The 20,254-nt window shown below is 34.7% G+C and overlaps 2 protein-coding genes across 4 annotated transcripts; both read right to left on the minus strand.

Moving 5' to 3' along the window:
• Nucleotides 7,456-10,538, minus strand: LOC18614596 (pentatricopeptide repeat-containing protein At3g53170). 3 transcript variants are annotated; one of them, XR_001926298.1, is made up of 4 exons: nt 10,163-10,538; nt 8,987-10,082; nt 8,350-8,588; nt 7,456-8,104 (listed from the first exon to the last, which is right to left on the minus strand). XR_001926298.1 is itself a non-coding variant. In XM_007052423.2 (3 exons), the coding sequence occupies exons 1-3, from the start codon at nt 10,502-10,504 to the stop codon at nt 8,548-8,550; spliced, it is 1,479 nt and encodes a 492-aa protein (XP_007052485.2). In that variant the 5' UTR covers nt 10,505-10,538; the 3' UTR covers nt 8,170-8,547. The 3 variants fall into 3 exon arrangements, 1 of the variants encoding a protein (XP_007052485.2); XR_001926300.1 differs by having other exon boundaries at nt 8,346-8,588; XM_007052423.2 differs by lacking the exon at nt 7,456-8,104 and having other exon boundaries at nt 8,170-8,588.
• LOC18614599 (cycloartenol-C-24-methyltransferase) lies at nt 15,037-19,491 on the minus strand. Its single transcript, XM_018113898.1, has 13 exons — nt 19,205-19,491; nt 17,955-18,021; nt 17,579-17,652; nt 17,397-17,481; nt 17,242-17,297; nt 17,023-17,077; nt 16,635-16,682; nt 16,379-16,462; nt 16,104-16,220; nt 15,936-16,019; nt 15,702-15,827; nt 15,486-15,583; nt 15,037-15,339 (listed from the first exon to the last, which is right to left on the minus strand). Exons 1-13 carry the CDS (start codon nt 19,285-19,287, stop codon nt 15,276-15,278), a joined length of 1,041 nt encoding a protein of 346 aa, XP_017969387.1. The 5' UTR covers nt 19,288-19,491; the 3' UTR covers nt 15,037-15,275.

A 20,254-nucleotide genomic window follows, 5' to 3' on the forward strand; every position in this document is an offset into this window, starting at 1 on the left:
AGCAAAAAAAAAAAAAAAAAAGAAGAAAACCGCCAGCACGTGACGGCGGAGATCAAATTGGCCGTGCAGAAGTCAACGGTCAAAGTTTATGCCCCAAACCCCAACCAAACTGGAGGCAGAGGGGCATCAAGTAGCGGGCTGTCACCCCTCACTCCAGATTGGCTACAGTCTGTAATCATTGTATCATAATAATTGCATTTTATTATTGTTTTTCTATTTATAATTAAAATAAAAAATACATTATACTTAATAAAAAAAAATATATATATATATATATATCAAGTTACCAAAAAAAGACGTATCCGTCTTTTTTTTTTAATCAAACAAATTTGATTCATTGAACTTTGATATATAATTAAATAATCTTATATATTGTTCACATTGCTAAAAGAATTCTTTACAGGACAAGAATGAGTGTTACATATATATATATATATATATTCCAACAAAAACCTTTAATATTGGAAACAATTTTGAGTGACGTATATACTTTTATAGTATTAAACAAATTCAACAAAATTGGGTAAATTTTTTTTTTAACTTATATCTCTTTTTATAACAAGTATTAAAAAAAATGAATTCGAACCCAACTTTTAATTTAAGTCGGGGAATCGTGTGTATATGTGCATATTTCATTTACTAATTATTGCTACTACTATATTTAAATAAACATTGAACCGAAAGCTTTTCATATGTAAATACTATATTTGTATAAAACATAAAACGTACGCTTGTGGGGCATTCAAATTCGGAAATTATTGAGTCTATATATATACCCATATTGCAAAAAAGGGAAAAATTCCAAAACCCTATATAACTTAATTAATCATAGCTGTGGAAGTAGGCATTCTTATTCTTGCAATTAGGCAACCATGTATATCGTTTTCCTCTTTATGTGGTACATATTCCTTTTCTTTTTTTAACTTTTTTTTTAGAATTGTCATGACAAATTGTGTAAGTCATGAGCAAAGTCATAGACCCTAGCTAGCTAAACTGTGTGCGGCTTTACATTCTAATATAAAGTTCACGAGTCTTGGTCAAAAAAAGCTCTATTTCCCCAAGACAGGTTCAACCCAGTCTTACTGGGAAAAGGTCAAAGAGAGAAATCTCCATTGGTAATTGATGTGGCATGATTTGAAATGTTGCTTATCTAAAGACAGTAACGCCTGCTTCAGCTTTCTCTTCTTTATTGGTTTAGTTTTTTATTTATATTATATTTCCATGAATTTCCGACACAAGTTATTTTCACAGATTTTCACCAATTCAAGTTATTTTCAAAGAAATAGATTCTTGTCGGAAAAATTTCCGATAACATTTTTTATTTTCAACAGAAGATCGATTATGACAAAATGAGGACAACATGTACGACGAAATTTTGAAAAAAAAAAAAAGTTTTTTTATGAATTTTTTTTTAGAATATTGTTGAAAAAGGTCAGTTTTTTTTTGTACTGTTTGAATCCTGTTATGAATACATCAAATTCAACAATTATGCATGCTTTCAGCTTAATTAGTCCTCTGTTCCTCTTCAAATGCCTTGAGAAATAGGAGAAACAAAAATGATGAACAATTAGATTAATGTGTGGGTATTTTTTTTTCTTTTATTGATTTTTTGTTTTAGGGTAAGATAAATCAAGAATGCATTCATAGAGTAAATGGGTGGCTACTTTTATGTGCTTATCCACATTCACATGTGCAGGTCCAGCTCATTGGTTTAAACAAAGAAAAAGAAAAGAAAATTTACTAAAAAAAAAATGAAAGAAATGTCTGAAGAATTGGAAAATCTCCATAAGCATCATGGCTACAAGGCGATCGTGCATGAACACGGAGCTTTGATCTAGTCAGAACGAGTCCACTCTAACAGTGTGAACAATCAGAAAGAACCCTTTTTTATTTCGGTTCCACTTAATAAAGCGCCTCCTCAATTCATTCTCCATAAAATTCCCAACCCCACTAGCAGTACCCTACTTCCCCAAAACCTCATTTTGATCTAGTCAAAAGAAAAAATAATTATAAAAAAAGAGACAAATGAGTTATGATATATAAACTGGACTGAATATAAACAAACAACGGGTAACGACATGCAAATTCAGTTTAATATAAATAAGTACGAAAATTAATTGTGTGCTGAACAAATGATAGGAATGAAAAGAATATTTACTTTACCATTAACACAAGTAATTAATTAGAACCTAATTTCAAGTTAGGAAGTAGCTCCTAATTAATGAACAAGGAGAATGTATAATTGGAGGTAGAAGTGCCCCACTTTAAGACAAAGTTAATTATAATGATAGATCAGCAAAAAGATTTTATAAGATAAGAAGCCACATGACAATCTGAATAATGGTTATTTATAATCCAAGTGGGGGCTATAATTTGGGCCAGCATACCAAATATTTTCATGTGTTATTGGTGTTATTTATGGGAAAATGCTTGAATTTGGAGATCATGTTTTGTTTACACATACAGATCTCATGGATGCAAAAGGAAACAAAAGACGTTGACACAGACAGCCAGATTTATCATCATTTGATCTATGAGCCTTAGCTAAGACGGGAGAGAGAGAAGCAGAAGCAGCTGTTTCCACGAAGAAATAGTAGTACGTACCCTTGTGATAATTTTAAGGTGCAAATGATATATGTTAACACGAAAATCATTCATTTGATGCCCCTAACATGACATCTTACCAAACCTTAATGATATAAGAAGTCCATCTAAGCTAATTTGTTTCTGCCAAGAAAACCAAATGAACTTTATGGCCAACTCTCTCCCTTGATATTTTGTAATATCACTTTTTAAGCTTTTGTCTTTTTGGAACCTCTTAAAGAGTAATCTTTTTATTTCAATTTTTTTTTTTAAAAAAAGTTACTTTTTTCTTCGAAAACGTACTTGTTGAAATTTTGTCGAAAAGTTTTATTGTCATTTGATATGATTTGACGCAAAATGCATTTTCGACGGGTTTCTAACGAAATCAATTTTGTCAAAAATGTACAAATAAAAAATTAAAAATAGTTTTGGTCAAAAATCCGTTGATAAAGGTATTCTGCTTTGGACAAATTCTTCTTAATGAAATTGCTTTTATCTGAAATTTTTTTTAAGAAAAAGTAATTGTTAACGGTATAATTATATATATTTATATATATTCCTAATGGTTTGTTAGAAGTTGTTTTAAACTCTTTCGTACTGTCGTTTTTCAGATTGGTGGCTTGTGATTTCATACTTGTAAAATGGTTACATGGCGATGAGTTGAGGTTTCTTGATCATCATCATCATCATCGTCAGGAGTTCTTGATTAGCCTGAGACACTATTGAGAGCCGTATGATTAATTGATATACCCCACCAAAAATTTGCATACAATCATAGGAGGAGATCAGACAAACAAGAAAACAACCAAGGGGACTCCGAAACTCTAAACATGTTGCGACAAAGGTTAAAAAAAAAAGACATGAATCCATCGGAAAGTTAGGTGTTTCTGTCCCGATTGAATGTATATCCAACAGATTTGATTGAGCAAGACACAGGCTTTTGTTCTTTAGCAACAACGTCGACGTTTTTAACTCCCCCCAAAAACAAGTTATCCATACAAGAAATTGGAATGAAAGTTGTTATCCACGATTTGGGGAAGCCAATCATAATTTCTCATATCTATTAATCTAGCTTAGAAAATTACGTCCAAATGGACCAATTGTGCCATGCAAAGTGTCTGTCCTAGCTCTTGGGATATATATATATATATATATTTAATTTGGGTTTAGGCAGTCCAAATTTATATAATTTGCCAAAAGTGTTCTTTGTATTAATTTTCAACTATACTCATCATAAACCCCACTAATTATAAAAGTTTAATTATTAAAAAAAAAACACCCATACACAATCTCTAATATTCCATTTTATACATTTAATAAATTACACGATAACGAGTACAAACTCTTTTTATTTTGTTATTATATATTTACGTTTCTTATTCATATGTACATGAAATTTTAAAATTTTTAAAATATTAAATTAATATTATATATATATACACACACGCATACGTAATCATACTTTTTCTGTTTATATTGAGTTTTGAAGGTGCATGCATCATGCATACACATGCCACACCTCACTTTGAAAGGATAAATTTAATAGAGAAATCTTATTATTCACAAAGAATAGCTCCTATATTTATATATATAGACATTTAGGGTTCATCATACCAACTCTTTGACGGTGAAAATTGAAGGGGAAAGGTCAAAAAAGAAAGTGAGCCAACCCAAAAACCCTAGAAAAGTAGTGAATGGCCTTAGGCCGGCAAGGGGAATTTGTCTAGAAAAAAAACAGTGAATCCCCCTTGTTGAGGCGGGGGGGGGGAAACGTAACACCACAAAAGGAATTTAGTCGTTTGCATTCGTTTATTACAATTTGCGCAAGTGGAACAATTGGAATTTATTCACGACATTGATGTTCAAAGTTTATGATCAAATTGGGGGTGATCATGGTCGCCATGATCAATCATTTTGCTTGTGGATGAGGAAGAAATTCCTCCATCTTAATACATATCTTGATGGGGAAAACTACTTGCCATGGATTAGTGGATGAATGGTCCTTTGCGTCTTACGTTATCTCCCCCTCCATTGACTTTATACGCACTTGGCGTAGTTGTTCCACTGTTGACACATTGGCTACAAACTTAGGAATTACTCTAAAGAATGTTACCACCAGCGTGTGCAAAGAATATTGAAGACAGGGTCTCCTTTTGAAAGTGGCCACGACAATGGATTGCGGGGGGAATTATTTTAAGTTGCCAAATGGCTACATTTTCTGTGAAGTCGGTTTCCTTAATTTTCAAGGTTTTCACCCCCACACACACAACACACCCATCTCATGTTCTTCAAGACAATATGGCTAACTTTCCTGGTTGGTGGAGACTTGAAAGCAAAGAGGGAGACGTCATATTCCTTGGCGTTTTCACCTTTCGGGCATGTCTAGTTTAAACTATCAGGAATATCATAAATCGATCAGAAACCGGTCATGCTATCAAGTAGCAGCATTGAAACAATCACACTGATACATATTATTAATATACATTACCGTCTATGTTAAGACAAACCACTTAAACTTGTATATAATAAGAGACACGAAAACGAGTTGTACCTAATTTTCCATGACAGGAAAGATTCAAAATCTATCATCCAATCAGTATCAAATCACGAATATTTCGCTTCTATTCAATGAACAGGAAAGAATTTAGAACCTGTGTTTTTCAACAACAAGCCATTTTTTTATTGGTTCTATATATATCCTTGGAATATGTACCAATGGAAGAAATGCACTTACAAATTGTGTACTGTTGAAATCCACCCAGAACCAAAAGCTAGCTAGATACCCAGTTCAACGAGGCATAATTTGGTGCCCTTGACAAAAAGAGGGAAACTAAAGAGGGATGTCGGAGAAGAACAACTTTTCCAAGTTGCCTTCAAAGTTGGATTCTAGAAAGATTGACAAAAATTGCATTCTCCGCAACGTTTTATGCAATATGCAGTGGCAATGGTGGCAATAAAAGAAGAATATATATATAAGAATTGAAAGATTTTTCTTATTTGTTCTTAATTTTAAGTTCTATGATGCTGCTTACATAATATTGTCGATATGCACGAGACGTAGTCTCACGTGAAAATGTTAAATTCATATATTTGATTAAGCATAAACTTGATAAATCAAAATACGATGGTACGTAATCAATTAAATTTATTCACAAAATACTTTTATTTCAATTCATTGAATCAAAAGTCTATCTTTTGATTTCTTATGCAACAATAGTTTTCATGTTTTTCATTATGGGTGTAGGAGAGTTTGGTTTATGTCCTTGCAAATGTATGAAAAAAGGGATATCATGTTTGAACTTGTTTGAGAAAATAATAAAAGTCTTGGGGTAAATAAAGATAATATGAACAGAAAATTTTCATGTTTTTCATTATTTGTTCCAAACTTTCCGTATATATTGTATGACTTTTGGATAAGCATGTTACTTATGATTTTATCTTAAGTTGAAAGTATTATTTGAATTATTTCTCGCAAATCAACGTATGTGTAGATGTTAAGAACTTACATTTTCAACTTAAATTTATAGAAAAGAAGAAACTACCTCGGTCCGGGTCTATCTAGACCGTAATATCTCTAATAAGGATTTCACATTAACGAAAAGTTAAGTAGTCTTCGATATCATTTTATCACATAACCATGATTCTCTTTAAAAAATTAACTTGATAAAATGTACAACACTCACACTTATAAGCTTATTAGGATTTCTTTTTATTCAATAAAATATAGTAACATATTTAACGTAATATGTATACGTCTGAATATATAAATAAAAAAATATATCTTAAAAACTCAATTTGATTCATATTAAAAACCCCAAAAAAAAAATTATTTATTTTTTTTCCTTCCTAAGAAACATGAAAAAGATTAATCCGTAGTCGAAATCATGACCGCAACGTTTTGTACATATCAAAAACATAAAAGCGTCTCGTCAAGGCGACATGACACCAAATCATGAATCCCCGGTGACATTTCTTTGTCTAATCAAGTGACTTTAGAGAAACATAACGTAACTGATGTTCTTGCCGAAATAACAATGTATGTTCGTGTTTCATACGTTCGCTTCTTTGCCTTGCACTTCGGGTTCGACTCACCGGCCGCAAAGTTGAAACCACAAATGGGGAAATCGCTTTCAATTTCAACCTCAAAACTCATTCAAAAGGGTTGGATTCTCCCAAGAGCAATGCCTGGCAATTGATTTGTGGCACTTTACCAAACACCAAGCCCCCGCCACGCCCCCCAAAAATCAGATCGGACTCGACCTCCATCTTCCTAGTCATCTTGTCCAAAACCATTGGATCAGTTTGAAAGGACAAATCTAGTCAAAGTTTACTGTTTTCAGAGATGTAATGATGTTCCCCAGTGCTATGTCTTTGAAAAAAACATAAAAGGACGTTTTAGAAATGATTGCTACCATGTGTGTAACAGGTCTCCGAAGGGTCTGGTCAGGGGGTTTGGTTGGTGTTATAGTCTCCTTTATGGATGGCTCCATTACAAGTCTCTCAACTGGGGTTTGGATATGGCTGTCAACCTCATTTGTTTGCTTTCTTGTAAGAAAATCTTCAAGCTTGGACTTGGAGAACTTTTCATCACCTCATGATGTTGGTTTGGAACTTTCCCATTTTTCCATCTTTGTTCTGCTGCTCTAATTCCTTTCATACTTTGGCAAAACAGAAAGTTTCTCATTTTCTTATATTTCTAGTTGATGAAATCATACCATTTCTTTTCTGTGTGGTTTTTCCGTCTTTAAATTAAATGTTTATTTTCCTTTATTTTTTAACCAGAATATAAAAATATCATGGAAATAAAATTTAATTACAAGAGCAAAACAACTACATGTAGATAATAAAGTAATTTTTTATGTGATAAAATAGAACTCGAAAAAGAAAAATTGGAATAAACATTTCAGCAACTCAAGATTGAAGATAAGATTTACACATGATGGAATGATTCTCCCAATCTATTATTCTGGAGCCACCTTTCCATTTTTGTACTGAAGAATGAAAAGGACTGGACCGACCAGCCCGCCCGCACCAAGGCCGCAACACCACAGGACCAAAACAAATCCGAAACCTAAAGTTGACTCCATCTCCAAAGATGGTGAGTGCACCACCGTTAATCCAAGATCAGCACTGAAAGTGCATATACGAGAAAGTTAGGTTCATTCACTGGAAAAACAGTTGTATAGTCGGGTTTTTCCTTGAACCTTTTTTCTCAAACGATTTTAAGAATACATTCTTCCACATCGATTTAGTGTATTCAAGATTTTATTCTCGGAGCACTCTCCGTAAAGATCAAACCTCATTGATAAAGAAATGAACTCCTTCCTTTACCATCTCGACTAATCCGTGCGGGTGAGCAACTGCATTATAGAATCTATAGAGCTCAACACAAACAACAAACCTTTTGCAAACACAACACCAAGCTCCTGTCCCTCCAACACCAGATGGAAACCTCCCCAAAACGTGCACAATGACAGATTTCCATGGGGGGATCACTACTCCATAAATCAGGAACTTTTACCTAACAATAAAAAGAAATACAAAGTGAACAGGACACAATTAGCACTTAGCACCATGCACATCATCTTGCTTAATAGGTCTTCTAATCCTTGCAACCAAGGATTATTATTGTGTACATTAACGGTAAAATTTTTAAACTCTACAAATGAGTTTGTATAATTGATACATGTCCATTTCATAATTATGTTAATCTATTAATTTCCTTATATATGATCTAATAGATATGTCTCAAACCTATATACCTACTTGAGGAGTACAAAAACTTTCCAGCAACATCCCATGTTTTGCAAGGAAGTTTTGTCTTCAATTAAGTTTCCAGTGCCATCATTGAAAAGGCAGTTTCTTGGATCAGACTTCCACCAAGAGATATCCCATCACATTGTCCACAATCATCTTTACCGTTCCCATCAACCTTCAACGTTGCATCCTTATTTACCATCGCATTTACATTCTGACATGATTCCTTATCATCTCCTTCACCAGAACTGCCAAAAGTTTAAGAAATCGGTAATTATATAAGAAAGTTGGTCTTGCAGAATACAAATTCTGTCACATTGAACATTTGAAGCAACTTGAACAAGTTTAATCTTCTAACTCAATCACAATTATCAGAAAATGGAAGTCAGGAGTCAAATATGAATTTTCACCATTTGCTTGACAGTAGGGTCCTTTTATTGGACATAGACATCAGGAAAAGAGCTTGTAGTTATATGATTTTGGAGTTCAATATCTAAGAAATATTAAACAAAACAGACCATATTAAATCCAAGCGAGAACCATGGAGATTGGAAAAGTGGCTTTCATGACTTTGAATGTTATAAGGAGTTTTCAAGTCCAATATGATGGTATAGAACAAAATGTTGGAGCCAATTAATGCTCATACCTGAATTTTTGTTGGTGCTAATCAACTTATTTTCTAAATTTTGGGCAGCTTCAATCATGCCATGAGTGTTGTAGGCTTGAATCATGGTTGCAAAAGTGATGTTGTCAGGCATGCATTTTTTCTCTTCCATCATCAAAAACAACTCACCCATCTTTTTTAGATCACCAGCCTGACCATAGGCACTGATGATGCAGTTAAAAAAAGGGGTATCTAGTATTACATCAGAATTCTCCACCTGCCTCAAAATTAAATCAACCTTCTTAATTGACCTGGCTTTACTGTAAGCACTAACAAGAGAGCAATAGGTGAGAGCATTTGGCTTCATTCCTTTATGCTTCATTTCCTTAAAATATTCTTCCATCTTCTCAACCCTTCCAGCCTTCCCTAATATTTCAATAACACTGTTATAAGTAACAACTGTAGGAGAGAAAAATCTTTTCCCCATGAACTTCATGACAGATCCCATCTTCTCATACATGCCTGCTTTCCCAAAAGATTTGATAAGTATGTTGAAAGTCTTGCTGTCTGGTCTTATTCCCATAAGCTGAAATTCATCATACCACTTCTCCATCTTCTCAATCTGCCTACTGGTCCCATAAGCCCCAACAATAGAATTGAACGTGAAAATATCAGGTGGGGAATCGCCACTTTCAATCATATCAGTCAACGAGCTCTCCATTTCTTCAAACATTTCAGCCTTACCATATCCATCAATGATAGTATTATATGTAACAGTGCTACACTCAATTCCCAAATAAGACATCTCAGCAAGAATTCTCCTTATCAGATCAAAACGCTTAAGTTTCATACAAGAGTTAATGAGTATAGAGTAAGTATATACATCAGGTTTGCAGTCAGAGACTGTTTTCATATCTTCAACAATAGTAAAAGCCTCATCAACGAGGCCACTTTTTCCATATGCATTTACAAGTGCAGTGTAGACATCAATGGTAGGTTTAAGCCCTTCCGAAAGCATTGTTTCAAACAGCAAACTGGCTTGTTCAGATTGCTTGCATTTACCTAGCATCATTATCAGTTTTGTGTAAGTTTGGCATCTAGGCTCGTACCAATGTTGCTTACGCAGAAGTCCAAATATCTATCAACAGGCAAAATAAAATTTTCTTATCCTTCTTATCAAACAAGATTACAAAAAAGAAGAGAAACAGACCCACAAACCTCAAGAGCAGACTCCCAAGAATTCTCCTTTATAGCGTCATCAAGAGCCTCCAGAACAGCTTTAGGCCAAAGCCTGTTACGCTGCTTCTTGGACTTTGCTTTCCTCCCAATGCCTTCAATGGCGGCCTCTCTCCTTATAATCCGAGACAATGCATTCTTGGGATCTCTCTGGGGGCCCGTCAGGCAGCGTTCGGGGCTCCGTTTTGATGAAACGACGGTGAAAATTTGTGGGGTTGAAGAGTGGACGGGTTCTACGCGGAGTTTTGTCGAACGGATGGTGGACGATGGGGAGACGGCCAGTGACCAGCGCAAGCTAGCGGGTGTAAAGGGACTTTGCTGCATTACGCCCAGCAGACCGAAGACGAGAATTGGCGGGATTGGATAACAATAACCAAGATCAGTTATTACAGTTTGATCCAAAGGAATGATGATCCATTCCATGAAAACCCGGCTTGATCCATGGGCTTGGATTACAGTTCTACTTCAAAGAGATCATCATGGCCATGGGGCCAAAGCCCATCATTTCAAAGAAATTTTACTTAATTTTTAATACAAAATAATTATTTGGAAAATAAAAATTACTTGTATTTATAAAGTAATTTAGGCTTAGGCCACCCACCAAAAAAGAGGTTTAAGTATTAATAATCACAACTTGACGAATTCGTAAACCTAAAACTTTAATTATTGTACCACGTAGGTTTGTATGCTATTTCAACAAATACTACTAGATTTATTAAAAAAGTGGGACGGGGGCATGGAGTTGATAATTTTGGACATGATTTATTAATATGATACATAATTAAATAGATTTGATTTTAAAAAATATCATATTTTGTGTCTTAAATGTATGAATATGTTTAAAACATTATGATTTTATGTTTTAAACAGTTATACTTACTTAATCCGCATATAACGCGTCTAATTTACTTAATTAATCATATTGTGGAGTCAATTTGTATTTGCGATTTGTTTAACCAATTTATGATACTCATTAAATAGGTTAATCGTGTTTAAATAGGTTTGATGTATCATATAAAATTTAATTTAATATATTTAATAAATATGTTATTTGTGTCATGTCATATAACACATATAGTAAATATATATGTGTATGTATTTCGTGTTTGTATTTATTCATATAAGTGTTAATAGACAATTAAGATACAACCACATAAATTATGTTTATCCCTAACACGGTATTACATTAGTAGCCATAAAAAGAAAAATGGAAAAAATGAAGGTAGACTGTGTAATTATGAAGAAAGCATAGGGTCAAACTTGAACAGCCAACCAACATTACGCGGCCAACAATGCAACCCATATTAAACGTTTCACACGGCTACCTTGCCCGACCAGTCACTATTTTTAGGACATAGGTGGGGAAATATCATAAAAGGGTTTTGCATATTTGCAACAAGGCCCTTGTTTTTTGGTATATTTTTCAAACCTCCCTTTTTATTTTTTATAATTAAAAGTGACCGCCCTTTATTTTGTGCATAATTCGTTTCTGTTAATTGAGGCAAGGAATATGCTCAAATAATGGCATCTGATAAAACATTTTACGTATAATAATTGTATAAGTCCATACTTTGGACCATATAATAATCTAATCCCATACATATACAAATGGAATATTGTCACATGTGAAATGTTTTGATATGCAAATTGAAAGGGACAAGCTTCCTATTTAAAATGACAATTTATCAATAAGTACAAATTTTTCTGTCTCCTTTTGTTTTTTGGGAACTCTCAAGTTGAATTTTTTTTTTCATTTTTAAACATTTAGTATTCTTATTTTTTATATTATAAGTTACATTTTCATGATTTGTTTTTACGATTTTAAAAATTTATTAAATTATTTTTCTGATTTTAATATAAAAATACATCAAATTCATTAGCTTAATTTCCATGAAAGTCAAAAGAAAGACAAATATTTAAAAATGTAAGAGTAAAGAATTAAAATAGAGTAAAATATAGGGGCATATATTGAAATTCATTCCACCTACCGTGGAAGCAAGTAAAATGTGAGCTGGACTGGGCAAATAAATATTAGTAAAGACAACGAAAAGGAAAGAGCGTCGAAAAGGAAAGAAACTCATTGCTATATAGATCACAAGCCTTGGCTTTGTTCCTCCCAACCTCAAACCCCATTTCCCATTACATGGGATCCTTTCTTTGGGACGTTTTCTAGCAAATCCATCCTTTCATTTCCCTTTTCTTTTCCTTTCTTTTCTTTTCTTTTCTTTTCTTTTGAAGGTAAAGACATAGAGATATACGTTTGGTGTTACAGATGGGGAAGTACGTGGAGATGTTGGATGCAGGGGTGAGAATAGTTGCAAGATTTCATTCTCACTGTCCTCAAACTGCTCGCTTGTACTACCACCCACCGGCTAACTTTGACGACGACCACCACCACCACCGCGGCGGCGCCACCAGCAATGTTGACAGCATCACCGGAGAAGTCGCGGCGCGTGTTGGGTTTTACGGGCCCAAGGTTGCGGCGGCTGTTGGTGCTGACGTGAAAGAGTTGATTATTTTCTCTGTTTGATGGGAGATTAACAAACTCCAATTACACACACAAAGTTAATTGTTCCAGTTTTAATCTTTCCATTGGCATTGGTTTCTGTCTTTACCATAAAATGATGAACTCAATTTAATGATAATGTTTTCCATTTTGCTTGTTTAACTTTTGATGAACATGGCTGGCAGCTAGGTGGACAGGATAGAAACAGTTGTGTTATTTTGTGCGGCAGTTGTGTTATATCTACCAAATTTGGCTCTTGTATGCCTTGATTAGTTGAATATCTCATCAAAAACATTCGTAAACACCAAAAATGTTTTCATTTGAAGTTAGGAGCACTGCCAAAACAAAACCAACAAAATATTGAAACGAAAGTTTTACTTCTGTTAGGTTAAAAATAAACATCTTCAACATATAAATATCATAAATATCAAAACATGATCAAATTTACTTCTTTACCTAATAATGAAACCCTTACAATTGTTTTTCCAAAAAGACATAGTATCAAAGCAATCATCCTCTCTATTCATTTGTCTTTCTATTACCTCAAAAATTTATAGTCAAATGATTGAATGTTGTCCTGAAAATACACAAAAAACTTGGCAGAATGAAGTTTAACTTCAAAAATTTGCCAGCAAAACAACATGAATGTCAAATGAATTTACCAATATTTATATTGACTAAAAGAATGGTTCTCTTTTTTCTTTTCCTCAATAGTTTAATTAGGAAGTCTAGTTGGGATATGTGCCTAATTCCATCAAGTTCCATGGACCAAAAGAAAAATGGTGACCTCAAGGAGGGCTATTAAAGCAAATTTGGTCCTAAATTAAAATCAAAAGTCTTGTGGACTTTGTTCCTCAGCCGTCTAGACTTTCGGTGGCACTTGGACTAATACAGGAGCTTCGACCCTCTTTTGGTTTTCCCACCTTCTTTTCCCGCGAACCCCGGAATGTGGTTGCTTGGGCCCACCTTGGCATAACTACAATTCTTTGGCACTTAGGCACGTGGTCTTAACTGTTGACAATGGAAAGTCTGACCAGTGAAACTTGCAATCCCATGGTCCAACATTGCCTCCATTCCCCTGGGGCCTTGATCAGGTTCTACTCTAGAAAGAGTTGATCTCGTCAAATGTCAAAGGGTTACTTTAACCACACATCAACTTCTTGCTGACATGGGTTCTAAGATCTAGAAATTTTCCAGGAAGGACAAGTAGCCAATTGAATAGTACCCTGGACAATTGAATTTGCAAGCAGTTTGCTCGAGCAATCTCGGTACCATGCATCCGAAATGCAAAGATGATTTCGATCTGCCAGGGACTTGCCCTGACAGGGACATAGAGCAGCAGTGCAGAACTGTCCTGGGATCAAATTGGTTCTCAGGTTACACACAGCAAACACCCCAACCCATAAATAGATCACTTTGTATTTTCAGCCTGTTGCATCATAATTTTTTAAATTATCTAAATACAAATCTTTTTCTGTTTTTTTTTTCCCTTCTTTTTTTAGATATTGCGGCAGTTGCCTCTTTATCTATTCAAGCCTCAAACAACTCATATTTCATGGAGTGCAAACTTCTTCTAAATTCTGACACATCTTTTCTTTCCCCTTCTCTCTTTATATTTCATCTAATTCTCCCTTCTCCCCCATGAAGAATTTAGAGGCATTCCAAGGAGTGAAAAACATATATTCGCGATGATCAGAAAGTACATGGAGATGTTTGATACATTGGTCAGAATAGTTGGAAGGTTTCACTCTCATTGCCCTCAAACTGCCCGCATGCACTACCATCCTCCGGCTAACTCGAATGAAACCCACGGTCAAAATGACAGCAATAACGTTGAAAATGAAGTCCCCGACCAAAGAGAATTTAGAACCACCATGAGAGCTATGGGGCACGATGAGACAGAGTTCCTTCTTTTTTCAGTTTGATGCTATCATCGGATAGAAGTTTGCTTAAACCTTTTTATTCCTGTACATTTTTTCCTCTTCGGTGAATAAGAGTGAAGGGCATTTTCCTGGATTATTGAATAGTATTTTGCCCAGCTCAACCTTAGAAGTTAACAAAATGAAACTTGAATAGAATAAAATCTCAAATTTGGCCAAAGGCTACTCTTCATCAAACATCAACGGAATTGATATTTTTATGTTAGGGGAGTTGGACGAATATTTGGCTAGACAGATTGAAAAAGCTGGTGGCTAATTAATTTTACTTAATCTTTCCCTGATAATCCCAAAAGAAAATCCAATCAACCTAACTGAATATGGACCAATAGGGCAGTCGTTTTAGATTTATGAACCTTTAAGCACATTCAAGCTTTCCTAATTGCCACAAAATATTAGGATTAAATGGAATCTATGGTGAAGGAAAATATGCTCATTAGATGACTAAAAGGAGAAGCATTCCAAATTGAGGAGAGAGCTGACAATATATCAAATACAACTGAACTCACAAAGGTCTAAACATAGATTTGCAGGTCACCAAATTGGAAGTTGCCTAGCATGGTCCATTGTTTAAAAGATGTACCACATTCTATCTGTCAAACTTCCCAGGAAAGCAGCAAGCAGCAGGTTAATTAGCTCCTGCATCATTGGATTACTGGCTCTCTGCAAGTGGTTTTCGGGCCAAGAAGAAATACATAGGCGTAAAGATCTCTTTCCTGAAATCCAAAAGTAGAGGTTTTGTCAGCATGTTAGTTGGCGACAGAAAATGGAGATTGCATCTAATTCAAACTACAACATTCATAAACCTAGGGGTAAACCAACATGCAGAAGTAATCATGGAGAACGAGGACTTCTAACTCACCTGCCACCTTCAACCAACCCTTCTGCAGCCTTCTCCAGAAAATCTTGAACCCTTTGACTTCCCCTTGGAGCAAATCCCACAAATTCTAGAGCCTTGACCTACAAAGGGGAAAATTACTGGTAAATGCTTATGAACTTAATATGGCCATCTCATCCAAGAACATCATTTTTTTATAAAGAGCATCATAAGAACGGAGGGGTGTTTGGAAGCTTTTACCATATTTTTAGTGACGAAGCGTCCAATAGCCGTTAGACGGAAGCTGCTCAATGAGAAGTGGTTTTTATCTAAAGGCAAGTACCAAGGGACAGGGGAGTCAACAGCAAGATCTTTCTCCCATATTACCTAGAAGACAAAAATGAAAATAAAAGGGAAAATAGCTACACTGGTCATATTCCATCTTCAATTAAAAAGAAAAAGGGAGGGAGGGGAGAGGGAAAAGTAGAATTTCACCTCAAAACCAGCCTGTTTTAGAGCTTCCAGGCACTGTCTGGTCAACCTGATGTCTGGAAGACCATCACCAATCTCAATTTCTGCCTGCATTAATAAAACTCTCATGTAAGATCAACGCATGGATACACAACAAATGTTGGAGCATAAACATGCTCTTTAGATGCCTACCTTAATTTTCTGGTGTTCATGGTTATTGGGATCAAAAGAATCAGTCATGCACCACTCATAAGCAGCAAAATACCGACCAGGCTTCAATACTCTGTAAATCTCCTTGTAGCATCCATACTACACACAACAGATATAACAGTCAAACTGATACAGATTGGTTTAAAATGAAAACAATCAAACCAAAACAAATTAAAAGAGGATAGAAAATTCATAATCCATTCCAGCTGAGATGAAAGTGATCATGATTGAGAAGGGGAAATTTTAAATTGACATACTGCATCCGGTGCATGGCAGGTAGCTTCAATAGCATAAACTGCATCAAAGCTGCTGTCAGGAAATGGCATCTTCATAAAATCAGCCTGTATTAGGTATCAATAAAAAAATCAGTCATTATAGACCACTGTTTTGCATCTTAGCACACCTTCTTGCGTGGAAGTGATGAAAATTTTAAAACAAACAGAGAATAATAATAGACCTAACGTAAACTTGAGTTCAACAACGATATAAAAATTGACATAGAATATTACCAACCTTCACAAAGTTGCAATTCTTGTCCACGCCAGCAATGCAGTTTAATTCCTGCAAAAAGTCACCTTTAAATAAAAGAAATTGTACAGTGGTTGAACATAAAACTGGACACAAAATGTAACAGAGAAACAACATCCATCAACTGTGTATTACTATGATCCATCACTACATATTTCATTGGTAAAAAGGATAACTTGAGAAATTGTTCTTAAAATCTTGGCATGATATCTATTGGTCATAAAGCTACATATTTATTGACCCAAAAAGAACAATAATAACTTCCAAAGATAAATAAATTTACAAAGCCAAGGTTTCTAAAAGACACAAAGAAAAATATACTATCTGCTAAAAGTGCATAAACATTTCCATCTAAGAATGAAGAGATATGCACCTTCCCTCTTGCTATTTGATATTCATTGTTGTTCAACCCTGTAACTGATGTGGAGCTGCAGCAAATCACCATACAAACATATTTAGAGGCCTCTTTCAAGAAAAAATATTGCTGCAAATACAATACCATCCAATAGTACGGTGCCACACGACATGAAAGAGAAAAGAAAAAAGAAAGATGAAAGAAACAAAGGACGTTCAAAAACAAACTGCTAGTTACCTGAATCGAGCAATTTCTCTCAGCGGTCCACCAATTCCACATCCAACATCCAACACCTGATATAAAAATAAAAGCTTGAGCTAAAAATTCAAACCAAACAGAAAACAGCAAACCTAGAATTGCAGTTTCTCTGTGATCTACAGAAGTGGAAGAACCTTGTGTCCAGGGTTCAAGCCAAGTTGTAAAGCAAGAAAATGCTCATGCCGCTTTATGCTCTCGCGAAGAGACTCCCCATTCCATCTGCAAAAACAAATTAGGATAATGATCAGCAACGACTTGAAAAAGTAACTGCACCATCTTGCTTGCATAAACTAGACAGAAGAGAATGAATGGATACCTAGGTGCAAAATGGAAAGATTCCCCCCATCCAAACTCATAAAAGCTGGTAACCAGATCATAGTACTTGTTAACCTGAATTCAATACATGGTACGTTAATGTTTGCATATGCAATCAAGTCCTAGTTTAAGCTTATCAGCCCGTAAAGCTGTAAGGGAATAAGACCAAATGGCAGGTACCAGCACCATCTTATAGCCTGATCAAATTGACACCTGAAAGTGCCATTGAGTAATACAGAGTAAACAAGAAATAACAAGCATACAAGCACATAATCATAACTCTTAACAAAGTTGGAAATGATCTAAAGTAAGAAATCAGGCAGCAGGTTGGAAGGTTACACTGAGGGCAAGATTGGTAAAAGTTGAGCTCTCCTTACCATGTCAGTGTAGTTGGCTTTTCTCTCTTCCTCCTCACCTCCATAAAAGACATGATACTTCTCATACCTGAATCATTAACATAATCTTATATGACAGAACTCAATTACAGTTGCATAAATTTCAGGAGTTAAGACACAGAACTTTAAGTGATCATGCATATAATGCAAGGACATACAGTTCGATTTCTAAGAAACCATCCAGTGGTCTAGTTGAGGACGGGGATATACATCGCTTTGCCTATTTTGTCATTAATTGTTAGCCAAGCCTAAGTGCCCTGCCTACCATACAAAAGGGGAGGATCCTAATTATACCAACTACCCAGTCTAAAACCGTAATTGGGCGGAGTGAAGATCAATTTCAAAAATGGAGGAAAAGAATTTATGTAGCAGTCCAATCTACTTCAAGATAACTGACTTACAGAGTTGGTATGTCCATAAACTGCTATTATTATATGTAATATAGCACAAACATATTTAATTCAATTGATTTGAGGGGAAAAGTTTGGCCTGCATATAGACTTTCCTCAAAAAAGTCCAATGCTGTTCTGATCCACCAGCCCGTTCGAAACAAATAATAAAACATCTACAACTTTAACAGCTAGCAGTCATGACCAAGTCCATGTCCCACACATTTTTATTTGATTCCTTAATAATATAGCCAAAAGGAGAAACACCCAAACGTCAGTTTCAATGACTGTATCCGCACTACCCAGAAACTGAAGAATCTTATATTTGACAGCTGGAGATTAAACTTAGTGTACACATAAAAAGTAGTAGAAATGAAGGGTTATTTTTTTTTTTTTCAGTTTTACGGTGAGGGGACAATGTAGAGAAACTGTAAGCTCGATCTGGAAATTAAAGTCATCTCAGAGAGAGATGATGAGCCAAAAATCAAGATTAAGTAAAGAGATATTAATCTTAACGTAAGAGAAAAGAGTAAATCAAGCCAAAAAGCTCACTCCACGGAGTGGGAAAGAGACATTAAACCATTTTAATTAAGAGAAAGATATCCAAGTCAAAGCCTAGTCTAAGAAAGATGTCATTTTGTAGTGTGTTCAAGCCAATTTCTCTTTTACTTTATACATGAACATACGCCATTGCCAGATGTAAGAATATAAAACAGAGGAAGGAAAGCATAAACGTAAAGATAAAGAATAAATCTAAAGAAAAGAAGAAAAGAAAAGCGAATATTAATTAAAGCAACAGATTCAAAAGCTAAAACCAAAAAAGAAACGGAAGATGAATAATACTTTTCAACAGCAGAGAGGACATCGGTTTTCTCAATCTTGCCACCGAGACCCGAGGCGAGATCCAATGCACCAGCCTTCGACATTCTCGCTTCCACCCGCAACAAATCTAAATTCTGTTTCTTCTTCTTCTGTTAAAAAAAAAAACAAGAAAACAAGAAAACGAAGAACAAAGTTATTCAAGATTCCATTAAAGCTTTTCGGATTCCTTAACAAGAACCAAAGCAAGTCGAAAAGAAGAACAAGTTTCAGATGAAAATGCAGAAAGCGAGATAAAAGAAAAGAGGGAAAAACAAAATTGGGAAGCAGCGCAAAGAGCAAAAGGTCAAGAGAGTACCAGCTGGGGGAGTGGAAAAACACTAATTTGCAAAGACAAAAAAGGGAGGGATGTATGGTTTAAATATCCCCAGTGGAAATACCCCGTGAGATACCATACAGGGGCAGGCTGCGACCTTTTTTGCACTACCTACCGTCACCTTTCACCAACATTTAACGGACCCAGAGCAGATTCTACCATCCCCCATTGATAAATACTCTGGAATCTAACGTTGAAATCTTCCTTCTTTTCTTCTGATTTAACCAAATACTAGTATAATAACCATTACCTTCTAAATTTTAGGCAAAATGATGCTTGTCATAAGGGATAAGTATTCGGCCAATTTAGTCAATTCAGTTTTAAAATTTAAAAAAAAAACAAATTAACAAAATTTTTATAAAAAGTAATCGAATTGGTCAAATTATATTCTAGAACCCAAATAACTGAAATCGATTCTATGTTTGATTTAGTTAAATTTATTATTTTTATTAATAGTACTACTAATTTTTTATTAATAATATTTATATAATATATATTATAAATTATTAAATTTTCTATTGATTTGATTTAAATGTTCTGTGATTAAAAATAATATAATAAATCAAACTACGTAATCAATAAATATCAAAATCAAACAAATTGAACCAATCAAATTTTGATCGAATTGATTAATACTCACCTTACTCAGCTTTATTTAAAAATAATGTCACGAGAGTGCCTTTGAATGTTTTTTTACT

This window comes from Theobroma cacao, chromosome 1 (assembly GCF_000208745.1).
Source record: "Theobroma cacao cultivar B97-61/B2 chromosome 1, Criollo_cocoa_genome_V2, whole genome shotgun sequence".
In the NCBI taxonomy this organism is placed as follows: domain Eukaryota; kingdom Viridiplantae; phylum Streptophyta; class Magnoliopsida; order Malvales; family Malvaceae; genus Theobroma; species Theobroma cacao.

Coding starts and splice junctions, on each gene's coding strand:
- LOC18614596 (XM_007052423.2), bottom strand. CDS start 10,504: ATGCAGCAAAGTCCCTTTACACCCGCTAGCTTGCGCTGGTCACTGGCC. Junction 10,083..10,162: donor CTTGGGAGTCTGCTCTTGAG/GTTTGTGGGTCT, acceptor GCCTGTTGATAG/ATATTTGGACTTCTGCGTAA. Junction 8,589..8,986: donor TAGCACCAACAAAAATTCAG/GTATGAGCATTA, acceptor AACTTTTGGCAG/TTCTGGTGAAGGAGATGATA.
- LOC18614599 (XM_018113898.1), bottom strand. CDS start 19,287: ATGTCGAAGGCTGGTGCATTGGATCTCGCCTCGGGTCTCGGTGGCAAG. Junction 16,020..16,103: donor ATGAACACCAGAAAATTAAG/GTAGGCATCTAA, acceptor TTATTAATGCAG/GCAGAAATTGAGATTGGTGA. Junction 15,828..15,935: donor TAAAACAGGCTGGTTTTGAG/GTGAAATTCTAC, acceptor TTTGTCTTCTAG/GTAATATGGGAGAAAGATCT.